Below are 15,285 nucleotides of genomic sequence, written 5' to 3'. Positions count from 1 at the left end.
CTGCTCACAAATATGTCTGTGTGTGTTGATCTTGCCTTTTATGTAGGCTACAAATATCTCAGAATAGGACAGGGTTAATTGTTTTCTGTGGAGGTTTTATCACAGTTTTTAATCACAGTTAGGTTTTATCACAGGTGATGAAAAATTGTCAGATGGTGAACAACCAGAGTGAGACCTTAATGAAATTTATTTTCATATGAAATAATATTTTGAAAAAAGTAATATTTAAAAAATATAGTCACCAAAGGATAATATGGATTTTGAGAGGCTTTTTGTTGTTTTGGATAATTTGAACTTTGTATCATAAGTACACATTTTTTCTACCACAGGTCCGAGTTCTGTTTTCAAAAGGCCCCTTCATTGCCATTTTTGCAAGTGATCCACATATTATCATCAAGGCAATTAACCAGAACCTCAACAGCGTGCTTCGTGATTCAAATATAAACGGACACGACTATATGCGCAATATAGTTCACTTACCTGTTTTTCTTAATAGTCGTGGACTCAGCAATGCAAGAAAATTTCTTGTGACTTCAACGACAAATGGGGACATTCCGTGCCCAGATACTGCAGGTAAAGAGTCAGTTCCGCGGGCACTTCGGTTTGAAATAGTTATGTAATGTTTTACGGTGACTCACCTTTTACCTTGAAAAATACTGTTGGTATTTCACTTCTCTTTGTATGTCATGTACGACAGAATTTTAATACAGTGGTGCTCTCTCGACAAATTCTTTAAGGGACCCAGGAAGATGCTGACAGAAGAGTTTCACAGAACAGCCTGGGAGAGCTGACTAAGCTCGGTAGCAGAACAGCCCTGAACAGACGGGTAAGCTGCCCCTTGTTCTGAGCCACGTGTTCTTGTGCTGCTGTTCAAGTAGAGCGAAGGTGATGCTACTTAAATATAAGCTGCTGTAGATGCTGCATTAAGTTCATCCAATATATTTTATTACTGAATTTCCTTTAGGCTTCAGATGGCTTTTTAGGAACTACGTGAACCTGGAGCCCATAGCAACTGTGGATTGGACGGTAGTCCCCCTCCTCTCCTGGCCTGTTCCCGGGCACCCTGCCTCAGAGCAGCCGAATTAGGCTCTCTGCGAGTGAGATTTTAAAGCTCTCCAGAGGATGTCATCCAGGGTGGAGAAGCCCCATATCCATTCCAGGTCAGGTTGTACCCATTCCAGGTGCCCATTGCCACCAGACTATAGCGGGGAAAGAGGCTCATGGTGTGAGAAGAGCTCCGTGCGCTTCCTGCTGACCTTCGTCCCTCTCTGATGTCTGCGAGCTCCGTCCCTTTCTTTTACACCCACGCAGTGATTTTGTGTCCTGCCCGGCCATCTGGGTTTCTCCTCGAACACTCAGGTTTTCCCTGCCCTACCCCACTCTTAGAATCCTGTTTTGTACATAGATCGAGGGCATGTTACAAGATAGGGAGATATCCACTTGACAGTACGGGACGGTGAGAGTGCCACTTAACGCTGGGCTGGCACTGGTACTCTTTTCTTTTTCTGGTTTGCTACCATTATATTTGAGACATTTTATACGTGTTTTCAGTGACATTTTGATGTTTTGATTTTATGTCTCTAACGTGCACAAGTATGAATGCAAAATTATTATGAAAGACAATTGGTAATACTAAATTAGGAGGGTATCATTTCCCATTTCGAATTTGTCTCTTAGTAGTCTGGCCTCTTGGGCTCCCTGTGCTTGCATCCACCATGACTTCAGAGGAGAACTCGCCTTTGTTGTGCCTGTTCTTCCTCCGACTAGAAGGTGTGCCTCTAATTCTTACCCATATGTAAACGTAGTTGTCATACATTTAAAAATCACCTAAACATCAAAATGCTGAATCCTTGAAATAAAGAGTTTATGTACTCTATTATTTCAGGGTCCCTCTGATATTGGAACTCCTATAAGAGTTTGACTTGAATTCTCTACCAAATTTTGCTTATTTATAATCTTCAAGGCATTTAGCTTTCTCTACCTGTACAGCAATAAATCAAAATACATCTGAAGTTAAACCACACCATTGGATGCAGTTGTTGCTAATACTACTTTATAACTGCTCTGTAAAGATCTGCCTCCGGGAATAACAGTAATAATGCCTATTATTGTTATATAATCTTCCTCTTTGACTAACATTTTGGATTGTTTTTGTTGTCATCATAAACATACCATAACTTCTCAAAAAGCCCTAAGTTCTCAGACTTGAAGTATTGGTTCATTCTCATTGTTCTTAAACTCTTTCAGGATACTTACCGGAGAAGGCAGATGCAGCGGACCATTACTCGGCAGATGTCCTTTGATCTTACAAAACTGCTGGTTACCGAGGACTGGTTCAGTGACATAAGTCCTCAGACCATGAGAAGGTTACTTAATATTGTTTCTGTGACAGGTAACTTCTTATAGTAGATAATAAACTTGATCACATTAGGAAAGCAATTCAGTTTCAGAAACAAAAGGATGTACTGTGTTCGTAACGTTTGTACTGCTGTGTACCACTTTTATTTGCATTAAGTATATCTAATAAAACCTACATTAGTTTTGACGATGAAAATCAACCATCGGTTGTACACTGTTATTTTTAAAACTCGATGATTTAAAAAAATCTTTTATTTCACCTCAGGTTTTTCTCTCTGTATAAAGATAATTTTATGCTAATTTGTATGACTGAGTATAATTAACTTATAATTTAAAATGTTGACATTCAGATTTTATACACCGCTATTGTTTCAGTTTTCAAATGACAGATTTTTTTCTTTTTTTATTGGGTTAAATAAAATACACAACAAAATTTACTGTCTTAACCATATTCAAGGGTACAGTTTGGTAGGATTAAATGGATTCATACTGTTGTGTGGCCATCACTACCACCTATCCCCATAATTCTCTCCGTCTTGTAAAACTGAAACTCTGTACCCATTATATCATAATTCCCCTTTTTCCCCTCCTTCAGTGCCTTGCAACCACTGTTCTATTTTCTGTCTCTACAGAATATTACTATGCTAAGTACCTCATATAAGTGGAACCATATAGTATTTACCTTTTTGTGACTGGCTTATTTCACTTAACATAATGTGTTCAAGGTTCATGTTGTAGCATGCAGAATTTCTTTCCTTTTAAAGAATGAGTAGTAGTCTGTTGTATGCATATATCACATTTTGGCTTAACCATTCATTTGTTGATGGACATGTGGGTTGCTTCCATATTTTAGATCTTGTGAATAATGCTGCTATGAACACGAGTGCATCTAAATATTTTCCATGACCATGATTTCAGTTCTTTTGGATATATACTCAGAAATGGAGTTGCTGGGTATTTCTATTTTTGAATTTTTTGAGGAACCTTAATTCTGTTTTCCATGGCTCCACCATTTTACATTCCTACCAACCATGCACAAAGGTTCCAATTTCTCTACATCCTCGCCAACACTTGTTTCTATTTCTATTTCCATTCTATTAGGTGAGAGGTAGTATCTCATTGTCGATTGGATTTGCGTTTTCCTAGTGATTGGTGTTGTTGAGCATCTTTTCATATGCTTATTGGCCATTCCTGTATCTTCTTTGGAGAAATGTTTATCTAAGTCTTTTGTCCATTTTTGGATAGAGTTGTTTGGGTTTTTCATTGTTGAGTTTAGTAGAAGTTCCCTCTATTGTGGATATTAATTCCTTGCCATATACATGATTTGCAGATGTTTTCTCCCATTCTGTGGGTTGCATTTTTACTTTGTGGATAGTGCCTTTTGGTGTACAGAATTTTAAAATTTTCATGAAGTTCCGTTTGTCTGTTTTTGTTGTTGTTGTTGTTGTTTATATGCCTTTGGTGTTCTATTCGAGAAAGCACTGCCAAATCCGGTGTTGAGAAGTTTTTGTCCTATGCTTTATTCTAAGCATTTTATTGTTTTAAGTTACATTTAGGTAACCTGATCTATTTTGAGTTAATTTTTATATATGGTGTTAAGTAGGGGTTCAACTTCATTCTTAAGCATGTGGATCTCCAGTTTCCCCAGCACCATTTATTGAAGAGACCGTCCTTTTCCCATCTAATGGTCTTGGCACCCTTGTCAAAATCATTTCACCATATACATGGGGATTTATTTCTGGGCTCTCCTGTTCTGTTCTATTCTATTGACCTGTATGCCTGTGTTTATGCTATTCTGTACTGTTTTGATTGCTGTGGCTTTGTAGTCAGTTTTGAGATAAGGAAGTATGAGTCTTCCGGTTTTGTTCTTCTTTTTCAGGATTATTTTGGCTATTCATTGTCACAGATTCCATATGAATTTTAGGATGGGTTTTTCTATTTCTGTGAAAAAGGTTATGGGAATTTTGACAGATTTCATTGAATTTTAGATGACTTGGGTTAAAATATCAATATTGAGTCTTCCAATCCATGAACATGGATATTAATTAACTTATAATTTAAAATGTTGAAATTCAGGGAAGCCTGGGTGGCTCAGTTGGTTAAGCATCTGTTTTCGGTTCAGGTCATGATCCTAGTGTCCTAGGATCATCCTAGGATCCTCAGGCTCCCTGCTCGGCAGAGAATCTGTATCTACCTCCCTCTGCCCTTGCACTCTTACTCATATGCCCGTGCTCGCTCGCTTGCTCTCTCTCTCTCTCAAATAAAATAAATAAGTAAATAAAATTTTAAAGTTGAAATTCACATTTTATATGCTGCAGTTGTTTCAGTTTTCAAATGACATTTTAAATAAAAATGCTGGGGCGCCTGGGTGGCTGAGTGGGTTAAGCCACTGCCTTCAGCTCAGGTCCTGATCTCAGGGTCCTGGGGTCGAGTCCCGTGTCAGGCTCTCTGCTCAGCGGGGAGCCTGCTTCCCACTCTCTCTTCGCCTGCCTCTCTGCCTGCTTGTGATTTCTCTTTGTCAAATAAATAAATCTTTAATAAATAAATAAATAAATAAATAAATAAATAAATAAATAAATAATGCTGACAATGAAATTGAAGATTAGTGCCCTGTGACTGGATTCCATGCATAGAATTCTGCTCTTCACCATGTTAATGCTTACATATAAATTTAAATACATATAAACATAAATATAAATTTAATATGTAAGTATATGTTCCTTTGCATGATATTGAATGGTACTTAGTAATATTGACTAGTGTTAACACTATTACGATAGTTATACTGGAATTTGCTTTTAGAATAAGGTTGGGGTGCATGCTATAAACTAAACTGCAAGTGAGGTTGTGTCTAATATATGTGCAATATTTTTGGTTATTAAATCCCTTTAAGTGAGGTCTCAAACTTTATTAAATTATGTTCTTTTTTTTTTTTTAATTTTTATTTTTTCAGCATAACAATATTCATTATTTTTGCACCACACCCAGTGCTCTATGCAATCCGTGCCCTCTACAATACCCACCACCTGGTGCTCCCAACCTCCCACCCCCCACCCCTTCAAAATTCTCAGATCGTTTTTCAGAGTCCATAGTCTCTCATGGTTCACCTCCCCTTCCAATTTCCCTCAACTCCCTTCTCCTCTCCATCTCCCCTTGTCCTCCATGCTATTTGTTATGCTCCACAAATAAGTGAAACCATATGATAATTGACTCTCTCTGCTTGACTTATTTCACTCAGCATAATCTCTTCCAGTCCCGTCCATGTTGCTACAAAACTTGGGTATTCATCCTTTCTTTTTTCTTTTTTCTTTTTTTTACAGCTTTATAAACATATATTTTTATCCCCAGGGGTACAAGTCTGCGAATCGCCAGGTTTACACACTTCACAACACTCACCATAGCACATACCCTCCCCAATATCCATAACCCCACCCCCTCTCCCAACCCCCTCCCCCCATCAACCCTCAGTTTGTTTTGTGAGATTAAGAGTCACTTATGGTTTGTCTCCCTCCCAATCCCATCTTGTTTCATTTACTCTTCTCCTACCCCCTCAACCCCCCATGTTGCATCTCCTCTCCCTCATATCAGGGAGATCATATGATAGTTGTCTTTCTCCGATTGACTTATTTCGCTAAGCATGATACCCTCTAGTTCCATCCACGTCGTCGCAAATGGCAAGATTTCATTTCTTTTGATGGCTGCATAGTATTCCATTGTGTATATATACCACATCTTCTTTATCCATTCGTCTGTAGATGGACATCTAGGTTCTTTCCATAGTTTGGCTATTGTAGACATTGCTGCTATAAACATTCGGGTGCACGTGCCCCTTCGGATCACTACGTTTGTATCTTTAGGGTAAATACCCAGCAGTGCAATTGCAGGGTCATAGGGTAGTTCTATTTTCAACATTTTGAGGAACCTCCATGCTGTTTTCCAGAGTGGTTGCACGAGCTTGCATTCCCACCAACAGTGTAGGAGGGTTCCCCTTTCTCCGCATCCTCGCCAGCATCTGTCATTTCCTGACTTGTTAATTTTAGCCATTCTGACTGGTGTGAGATGATATCTCATGGTGGTTTTGATTTGTATTTCCCTGATGCCGAGTGATATGGAGCACTTTTTCATGTGTCTGTTGGCCATCTGGATGTCTTCTTTGCAGAAATGTCTGTTCATGTCCTCTGCCCATTTCTTGATTGGATTATTTGTTCTTTGGGTGTTGAGTTTGCTAAGTTCTTTATAGATTTTGGACACTAGCCCTTTATCTGATATGTCATTTGCAAATATCTTCTCCCATTCTGTCAGTTGTCTTTTGGTTTTGTTCACTGTTTCCTTTGCTGTGCAAAAGCTTTTGATCTTGATAAAATCCCAAAAGTTCATTTTTGCCCTTGCTTCCCTTGCCTTTGGTGATGTTCCTAGGAAGATGTTGCTGCGGCTGACGTCGAAGAGGTTGCTGCCTGTGTTCTCCTCGAGGATTTTGATGGATTCCTTTCTCACATTGAGATCCTTCATCCATTTTGAGTCTATTTTCGTGTGTGGTGTAAGGAAATGATCCAATTTCATTTTTCTGCATGTGGCTGTCCAATTTTCCCAACACCATTTATTGAAGAGGCTGTCTTTTTTCCATTGGACATTCTTTCCTGCTTTGTCGAAGATGAGTTGACCATAGAGTTGAGGGTCTATTTCTGGGCTCTCTATTCTGTTCCATTGATCTATGTGTCTGTTTTTGTGCCAGTACCATGCTGTCTTGATGATGACAGCTTTGTAATAGAGCTTGAAGTCCGGAATTGTGATGCCACCAACTTTGGCTTTCTTTTTCAATATTCCTTTGGCTATTCGAGGTCTTTTCTGGTTCCATATAAATTTTAGGATTATTTGTTCAATTTCTTTGAAAAACATGGATGGTACTTTGATAGGAATTGCATTAAATGTGTAGATTGCTTTAGGTAGCATAGACATTTTCACAATATTTATTCTTCCAATCCAGGAGCATGGAACATTTTTCCATTTCTTTGTGTCTTCCTCAATTTCTTTCATGAGTACTTTATAGTTTTCTGAGTATAGATTCTTAGTCCTTTGGTTAGGTTTATTCCTAGGTATCTTATAGTTTTGGGTGCAATTGTAAATGGGATGGACTCTTTAATTTCTCTTTCTTCTGTCTTGTTGGTGTAGAGAAATTCAACTGATTTCTGTGCATTGATTTTATATCCTGACACTTTACTGAATTCCTGTACAAGTTCTAGCAGTTTTGGAGTGGAGTCTTTTGGGTTTTCCACATATAGTATCATATCATCTGCAAAGAGTGATAGTTTGACTTCTTCTTTGCCGATTTGGATGCCTTTAATTTCCTTTTGTTGTCTGATTGCTGAGGCTAGGACTTCTAGTACTATGTTGAATAGCAGTGGTGATAACGGACATCCCTGCCGTGTTCCTGACCTTAGCGGAAAAGCTTTCAGTTTTTCTCCATTGAGAATGATATTTGCAGTGGGTTTTTCATAGATGGCTTTGATAATATTGAGGTATGTGCCGTCTATCCCTACACTTTGAAGAGTTTTGATCAGGAAGGGATGCTGTACTTTGTCAAATGCTTTTTCAGCATCTATGGAGAGTATCATATGGTTCTTGTTCTTTCTTTTATTAATGTGTTGTATCACATTGATTGATTTGCGGATGTTGAACCAACCTTGCAGCCCTGGAATAAATCCCACTTGGTCGTGGTGAATAATCCTTTTAATGTACTGTTGAATCCTATTGGCTAGTATTTTGGCGAGAATTTTTGCATCTGTGTTCATCAAGGATATTGGTCTGTAGTTCTCTTTTTTGTTGGGATCCTTGTCTGGTTTTGGGATCAAGGTGATGCTGGCCTCATAAAATGAGTTTGGAAGTTTCCTTCTATTTCTATTTTTTGGAACAGTTTCAGGAAAATAGGAATTAGTTCTTCTTTAAATGTTTGGTAGAATTCCCCCGGGAAGCCGTCTGGCCCTGGGCTTTTGTTTGTTTGGAGATTTTTGATGACTGTTTCAATCTCCTTACTGGTTATGGGTCTGTTCAGGCTTTCTATTTCTTCCTGGTTCAGTTGTGGTAGTTTATATGTCTCTAGGAATGCATCCATTTCTTCCAGATTGTCAAATTTGTTGGCGTAGAGTTGCTCATAGTATGTTCTTATAATTGTCTGTATTTCTTTGGTGTTCATTGTGATCTCTCCTCTTTCATTCATGATTTTATTTATTTGGGTCCTTTCTCTTTTCTTTTTGATAAGTCTGGCCAGGGGTTTATCAATCTTATTAATTCTTTCAAAGAACCAGCTCCTAGTTTCGTTGATTTGTTCTATTGTTTTTTTGGTTCCTATTTCATTGATTTCTGCTCTGATCTTTATGATTTCTCTTCTCCTGCTGGGTTTAGGGTTTCTTTCTTGTTCTTTCTCCAGCTCCTTTAGGTGTAGGGTTAGGTTGTATACCTGAGACCTTTCTTGTTTCTTGAGAAAGGCTTGTACCGCTATATATTTTCCTCTCAGGACTGCCTTTGTTGTGTCCCACAGATTCTGAACCGTTGTGTTTTCATTATCATTTGTTTCCATAAATTTTTTCAATTCTTCTTTAATTTCCTGGTTGACCCATTCATTCTTTAGAAGGATGCTGTTTAGTCTCCATGTATTTGGGTTCTTTCCAAATTTCCTCTTGTTATTGAGTTCTAGCTTTAGAGCATTGTGGTCTGAAAATATGCAGGGAATGATCCCAATCTTTTGATACTGGTTGAGACTTGATTTAGGACCAAGAATGTGATCTATTCTGGAGAATGTTCCATGTGCACTAGAGAAGAATGTGTATTCTGTTGCTTTGGGATGAAATGTTCTGAATATATCTGTGATGTCCATCTGGTCCAGTGTGTCATTTAAGGCCTTGATTTCCTTGTTGATCTTTTGCTTGGATGATCTGTCCATTTCAGTGAGGGGAGTGTTAAAATCCCCTACTATTATTGTATTCTTGTCGATGTGTTTCTTTGATTTTGTTATTAATTGGTTTATATAGTTGGCTGCTCCCACGTTAGGGGCATAGATATTTAAAATTGTTAGATCTTCTTGTTGGACAGTTCCTTTGAGTATGATATAGTGTCCTTCCTCATCTCTTATTATAGTCTTTGGCTTAAAATCTAATTGATCTGATATAAGGATTGCCACTCCTGCTTTCTTCTGATGTCCATTAGCATGGTAAATTCTTTTCCACCCCCTCACTTTAAACCTGGAGGTGTCTTCGGGTTTAAGATGAGTTTCTTGTAGGCAACATATAGATGGTTTTTGTTTTTTTATCCATTCTGATACCCTGTGTCTTTTGATTGGGGCATTTAGCCCATTCACATTCAGGGTAAGTATTGAGAGATATGAATTTAGTGCCATCGTATTGCCTGTAAGGTGACTGTTATTGTATATTGTCTCTGTTTCTTTCTGATCTACTACTTTGAGGGTCTCTCTTTGCTTAGAGGACCCCTTTCAATATTTCCTGTAGAGCTGGTTTGGTATTTGCAAATTCTTTCAGTTTTTGTTTGTCCTGGAAGCTTTTAATCTCTCCTTCTATTTTCAATGATAGCCTAGCTGGATATAGTATTCTTGGCTGCATGTTTTTCTCATTTAGTACTCTGAATATATCATGCCAGCTTTTTCTGGCCTGCCAGGTCTCTGTGGATAAGTCTGCTGCCAATCTAATATTTTTACCATTGTACGTTACAGACTTCTTTTCCCGGGCTGCCTTCAGGATCTTTTCTTTGTCACTAAGACTTGTAAATTTTACTATTAGGTGACGGGGTGTGGACCTATTCTTATTGATTTTGAGGGGGGGTTCTCTGAACCTCCTGAATTTTGATGCTTGTTCCCTTTGCCATATTGGGGAAATTCTCTCCAATAATTCTCTCCAATATACCTTCTGCTCCCCTCTCTGTTTCCTCTTCTTCTGGAATCCCAATTATTCTAATGTTGTTTCGTCTTATGGTGTCACTTATCTCTCGAATTCTCCCCTCGTGGTCCAGTAGCTGTTTGTCCCTCTTTTGCTCAGCTTCTTTATTCTCTGTCATTTGGTCTTCTATATCGCTAATTCTTTCTTCTGCCTCATTTATCCTAGCAGTGAGAGCCTCCATTTTTGATTGCACCTCATTAATAGCTTTTTTGATTTCAACTTGGTTAGATTTTAGTTCTTTTATTTCTCCAGAAAGGGCTTTTATATCTCCCGAGAGGGTTGCTTTAATATCTTCCATGCCTTTTTCAAGCCCGGCTAGAACCTTGAGAATCGTCATTCTGAACTCTATATCTGACATATTACCAATGTCTGTATTGATTAGGTCCCTAGCCTTTGGTACTGCCTCTTGTTCTTTTTTTTGTTGTGAATTTTTCCGCCTTGTCATTTTGTCCAGATAAGAGTTTATGAAGGAGCAAGTAAAATACTAAAAGGGTGGCAACAACCCCAGGAAAATATGCTTTAGCCAAATCAGAAGAGATCCCGAATTGTGAGGGGGGAGAAAGGGGATAAAAAGGGGTTCAGAAAGAAAGAAAAAAGAAAAAAAAAAAAAGAAAAAAAATAAACTATTAAAAAAAAGAAAGCCGATAAAGAAAAAATATAAAAAGAGGAAAAAAAATATATATATTAGATAAACTATTTAAAAAACGTTAAAAAAAGAAAACGGTAAAAGTTAAAAAAAATTTAGCAGAAGAAGAGAAAAAGAAAAAAAAATTGAAAAAGAAAAAAAATTAAATTAACTGCAAGGCTAAAAAATCATGGGGAGAAAGCCATGAGTTCAATGCTTTGCTTTCTTCTCCTCTGGAATTCCGCCGTTCTCCTTGGTAGGTGAACTTGGTCCTGGCTGGGTTTCCCGTAGATCTTCTGGGGGAGGGGCCCGTTGTAGTGATTCTCAAGCGTCTTTGCCCCAGGCGGAGTTGCACCGCCCTTACCCGGGGCCGCGCTGAGTCATCCGCTCGGGTTCGCTTTCGGGAGCTTTTGTTCCCTGAGCGCTTTCCGTAGAGTCCGGAGGACGGGAATAAAGATGGCGGCCTCCCGGTGTCCGGCCCGGAGGAGCCGAGAGCCCGGGGCCCCACTCCTCAGTGCGCCCTCAGAGAACAGTGCCAAATGACTCTCGTCACCCTGGCCTCCGGCCGCGCTCCGAGCTGACCGAGCCTGCGACCGGCTCAAGGCAACCCCGAGCTGAGAGTCACTCCTCGGCTCTGTCTCTGCAGCCGGATTTCCCGTTCTAATACCGGTAAGCTCTGCGACACTGAGACACCCCCGATCCTTCTGCGACCCTGCGGGAGCTGAGGCCGCGCTGACCCCGCCTGGGCTTCCAGTTAAGCCTCTGGAGCGATGTCCCTCAGCGGAACAGACTTTTAAAAGTCCTGATTTTGCTCCGTTGCTCCGCCGCTCGCCGGGAGCCGGCCCCTCCCCCCGCGGTCTATCTTCCCGTCGCTTTGGATTCACTTCTCCGCCAGTCCTACCTTTCAGATAGTGGTTGATTTTCTGTTTCTGGAATTGCTGTTCTTCTTCTCTTCAATCTCCCGTTGGATTTGTAGGTGTTTGCAATCTTTAGATAAGCTATTTAGCTGATCTCCCGCTACCCGAAGTAGTCTCAGCTGCTACTTCTCCGCCATCTTGACTCCTCCTCCCCTTAAATTGATTATGTTCTACAATGGAAATGTTCTAGTATGTTATCAGTATCTTTGTACATATTTAATAAATATATCATGAGTATCTTGATATGCCAGGTATCAGTCTGGGTATTGTGGAGATAGGCAGTGAACAAGATAAAGTTCTTGCCCTGTTGGTAAAGACAGAACATATAAAGTCACGTAATAATAAGTACCATAAAAACCTCATCTACCCTTACCCTTAGTGTCAGGATGCCCCTGGTGCTGTCAATTTTTCTTCTCTTTTTTATCTGAACCAGCTCCTTTGGTGATCTCATTTAGTCCCAAAGGGTTACATACCATTTACATGCAAAAGATTCTCAGATGTATATCTTCAGCCTTGTTGTTCTCCAGCTGCCTGCTTGATACCTAGTGGGGTCTAATACATGTCTGAGACCATACCATGTCCAAAAGTGAACTCCGGATCCCCTGCCCCAAACTGAATCCATCCATCGTCTCCCATCTCAGTTAATGCAACTCTTTTTCCAGTTTCCTGACGGGGAAGAACCTTGATACCATGTTTACATATACCCTTTCCAATCTGTAGTACATCACTGAGTTCTGTTTTCAGACCATATCCAGAATCTAACCACTTGTCGTGGTTTGTAACATACTACGCTTGTCCTCTGCATCATTGTGTCTCATCTGTATTCATTACAGCAGTCGCCTGCTCCTCCTCTTTCCTCTGTGGTCTGTTCTCCATGCAGCAGCTACAGTGTCCTTTTGAAACAGAAGCCAGTCATGTTATTTCTCTGCTCAGAACTCTCTTGTTTTCCCGTTTTGCTAAAGATAAAAATATTAAGTCCTTACAGTTTCTTACAGGGCCCTTTTTGATGTCTTTCTCTCTACCTCTTTCCCTATCTCTGACCTCATCTTCTACCCTGCTCTTCGATCCCTTACTGACCTCTTTGCTGTGTCCTGAAAATGCCAGGCGTGTTTCTGCCCAAGGGCTTCTGCTTCTGCCTGTAATGATCTTTCTTTGGAGAGATGTATACTGGCCTTCTCATCTCCTTTGAAGTTTTTGCTTAAAAGTCAGCTTTTCACCGGGAACTTCCTTTGTTATCTTATATAAATTTTACTTCCTCCTTCTATACGTATACCTTGCTTTATTCATTTGTTCCATAGAACCGATCACCTTCTAATGCACTGTACCATTTGCCTAGCAGCTGAGATGGCACTTTAGGGGATGGGGTCTCTCACGGGTGCATCGATGTTCTGCTGTCTGATTGTGGGCAGTGTTGAGACTGGCTGACACATAGTTCTGAAGGATTTTTGCCTGCATGTGCATGGTCAAAGCAGATTATAACACTAGTGGCAAATGACACCAAAAAATTACTTTAGAATTAAACAGAATTGTGTTTAATCCCTAGAATTTTTCCAGTACAGCTCTTTGGATTATAGAAGCCCTGGAAATAGTAGATTTGAATTTGCAATGTAAATTAAGTTGCAACTTTTAAATATTTAAAATACTTGTCAACATGCTAAATGTTTCACTTAGTATAATAGTACACATCTATTAATTTTAGAATGTTTTTATATTTTTTTAAAGGACGATTACTGAGAGCCAATCAGATTAGTTTCAACTGGGACAGGCTTGCTAGCTGGATCAACCTTACTGAGCAATGGCCTTACCGAACTTCATGGCTCATATTATATTTGGAAGAGACTGAAGGTATTCCAGATCAAATGACATTAAAAACCATCTATGAAAGGTACTTTGTCTGGCCTCTTGATATTTCACTTTATTTTAGATTGAGTTAGTTATAAGTTATAATTTATAACTTACAGTTATAAGTTAATACATATAAAGCAAAGTGAATACAAAATAATATGCATGAAATGTATACTTCTGGATGGATTCAACCATTCTCATTAATTCCATTATAATTTTGGAGTCATGTTAGCACAGGTAAATATCTAATGTAAAATTTACATCTTCAGTTGGACATAGTCTTTCCTTTTCAGTGTAACTTACATGGTAAAAAAAAGTTAATAGTTCTATTAGTTTTGTGTATTTGTACATACAAAATGCAAATCTTGAAATGTTATTATTATTTCCATTTTATTTTTTTATTCTAAGTGTCTTCATTGAATATTAAGGAGGTTAAATTTTTTAAGTCATTAGTGCAGATATTTTCAGTTTTGTATCTGGAGGAGTTTTGAAACTGAATATAAGCTGGAAAACATTCTCTGCATTAAACAGTAATTTATTGTTACTTTAAGCTCAGTGATTTGAAGTACTTCTAAAATTGATAAATTAAATTTTTTCTTAAATAACATGCAGTTAAGGTTCAGTGAAATGTCAGGTATGTAAAGTTTTAAGAGTTGACAATTTATCAATTCAGAAATGAAGTTAAAATCCTTTTTGTCAGAATACTTAATACCTTCAGTGTTCAATTGCTGTTTGAAATAAATTTCCCTTAGAAAACAAATATTACCAAGAAATTAGACAATTTTATAAAACTCGGTGTCACTGAAACAATTATTTTAACATATAAATGAAATGCTAACTCTAACAAAGCATTTAGTATATAGTTCCTATATTAAAACTTCTGAGATTACAAAAGTTTTTTCTTAAAGTACTGTCAGCATACGGTTTTTCCTGATTTTTCAATCCCCATATTTTATATATATATATATATATATATATATTTTTTTTTTTTTTTTTTTTTTTTTTTTTAATTTCTTTGACAGAGAGAGATCACAAGTAGGCAGAGAGTCAGGCAGAGAGAGTGAGAGGGAAGCAGGCTCCCTGCCGAGCAGAGAGCCCGATGCGGGACTCGATCCCAGGACCCTGAGATCATGACCTGAGCTGAAGGCAGTGGCTTAAACCACTGAGCCACCCAGGTGCCCCAATCCCCATATTTTTTAAAGCTTTTATTTACTTTAGAGAGGGGGGGGGCAAGAGAATGAGGGAAGGGCAGAGGGATAGGGAGAGGACACTCAGACTCCATGCTGAGTGCAGGGCCCAATGCGGGGCTCCACTTCAGGACCCTGAGATCATGACAAGCTGAAATCAAGAGTTGGTTGCTTAACCAAGTGGACCATGGAGGGGCCCCTCCCCATTTTTCATATATGTATTTTTTTAAATCCTAGGTAAATAACTAGCTTTAGGATTACAGAGAATGGTGTGGTAATAGTCTACAGATATGAACTCTTCTTGGTTTTGCTGTTTAATTTATATTAAAGTTGTTTAAACCGTGTGCTCTATCCAGTAAGTGTTCCAGCAGATGGCAGTGATACATAATGGCCACATGCTATAGATAAGT

General features: G+C 38.8%; 1 protein-coding gene across 20 annotated transcripts in view; it reads left to right on the top strand.

Moving 5' to 3' along the window:
* Positions 1-15,285, top strand: part of KIDINS220 (kinase D interacting substrate 220) — a 108,780-nt gene that overhangs the window by 46,441 nt on the left and 47,054 nt on the right. For all 20 annotated transcript variants that reach the window (XR_007129861.1, XM_047743814.1, XM_047743812.1 and 17 more), the window contains exons 19-22: positions 330-573; positions 738-826; positions 2,248-2,392; positions 13,566-13,728. Coding sequence is in view for 19 of the 20 variants with exons in the window: in XM_047743814.1 (XP_047599770.1) it covers positions 330-573; positions 738-826; positions 2,248-2,392; positions 13,566-13,728 (641 nt within the window). In the remaining variant the exon portion in view is untranslated. The remainder of the gene's footprint in view (positions 1-329; positions 574-737; positions 827-2,247; positions 2,393-13,565; positions 13,729-15,285) is intronic.

This window comes from Lutra lutra, chromosome 9 (assembly GCF_902655055.1).
Source record: "Lutra lutra chromosome 9, mLutLut1.2, whole genome shotgun sequence".
NCBI classification, from domain to species: domain Eukaryota; kingdom Metazoa; phylum Chordata; class Mammalia; order Carnivora; family Mustelidae; genus Lutra; species Lutra lutra.
Note: the sequence above shows the minus strand (reverse complement) of the source record. Positions and strands in the feature narration are given on the sequence as shown.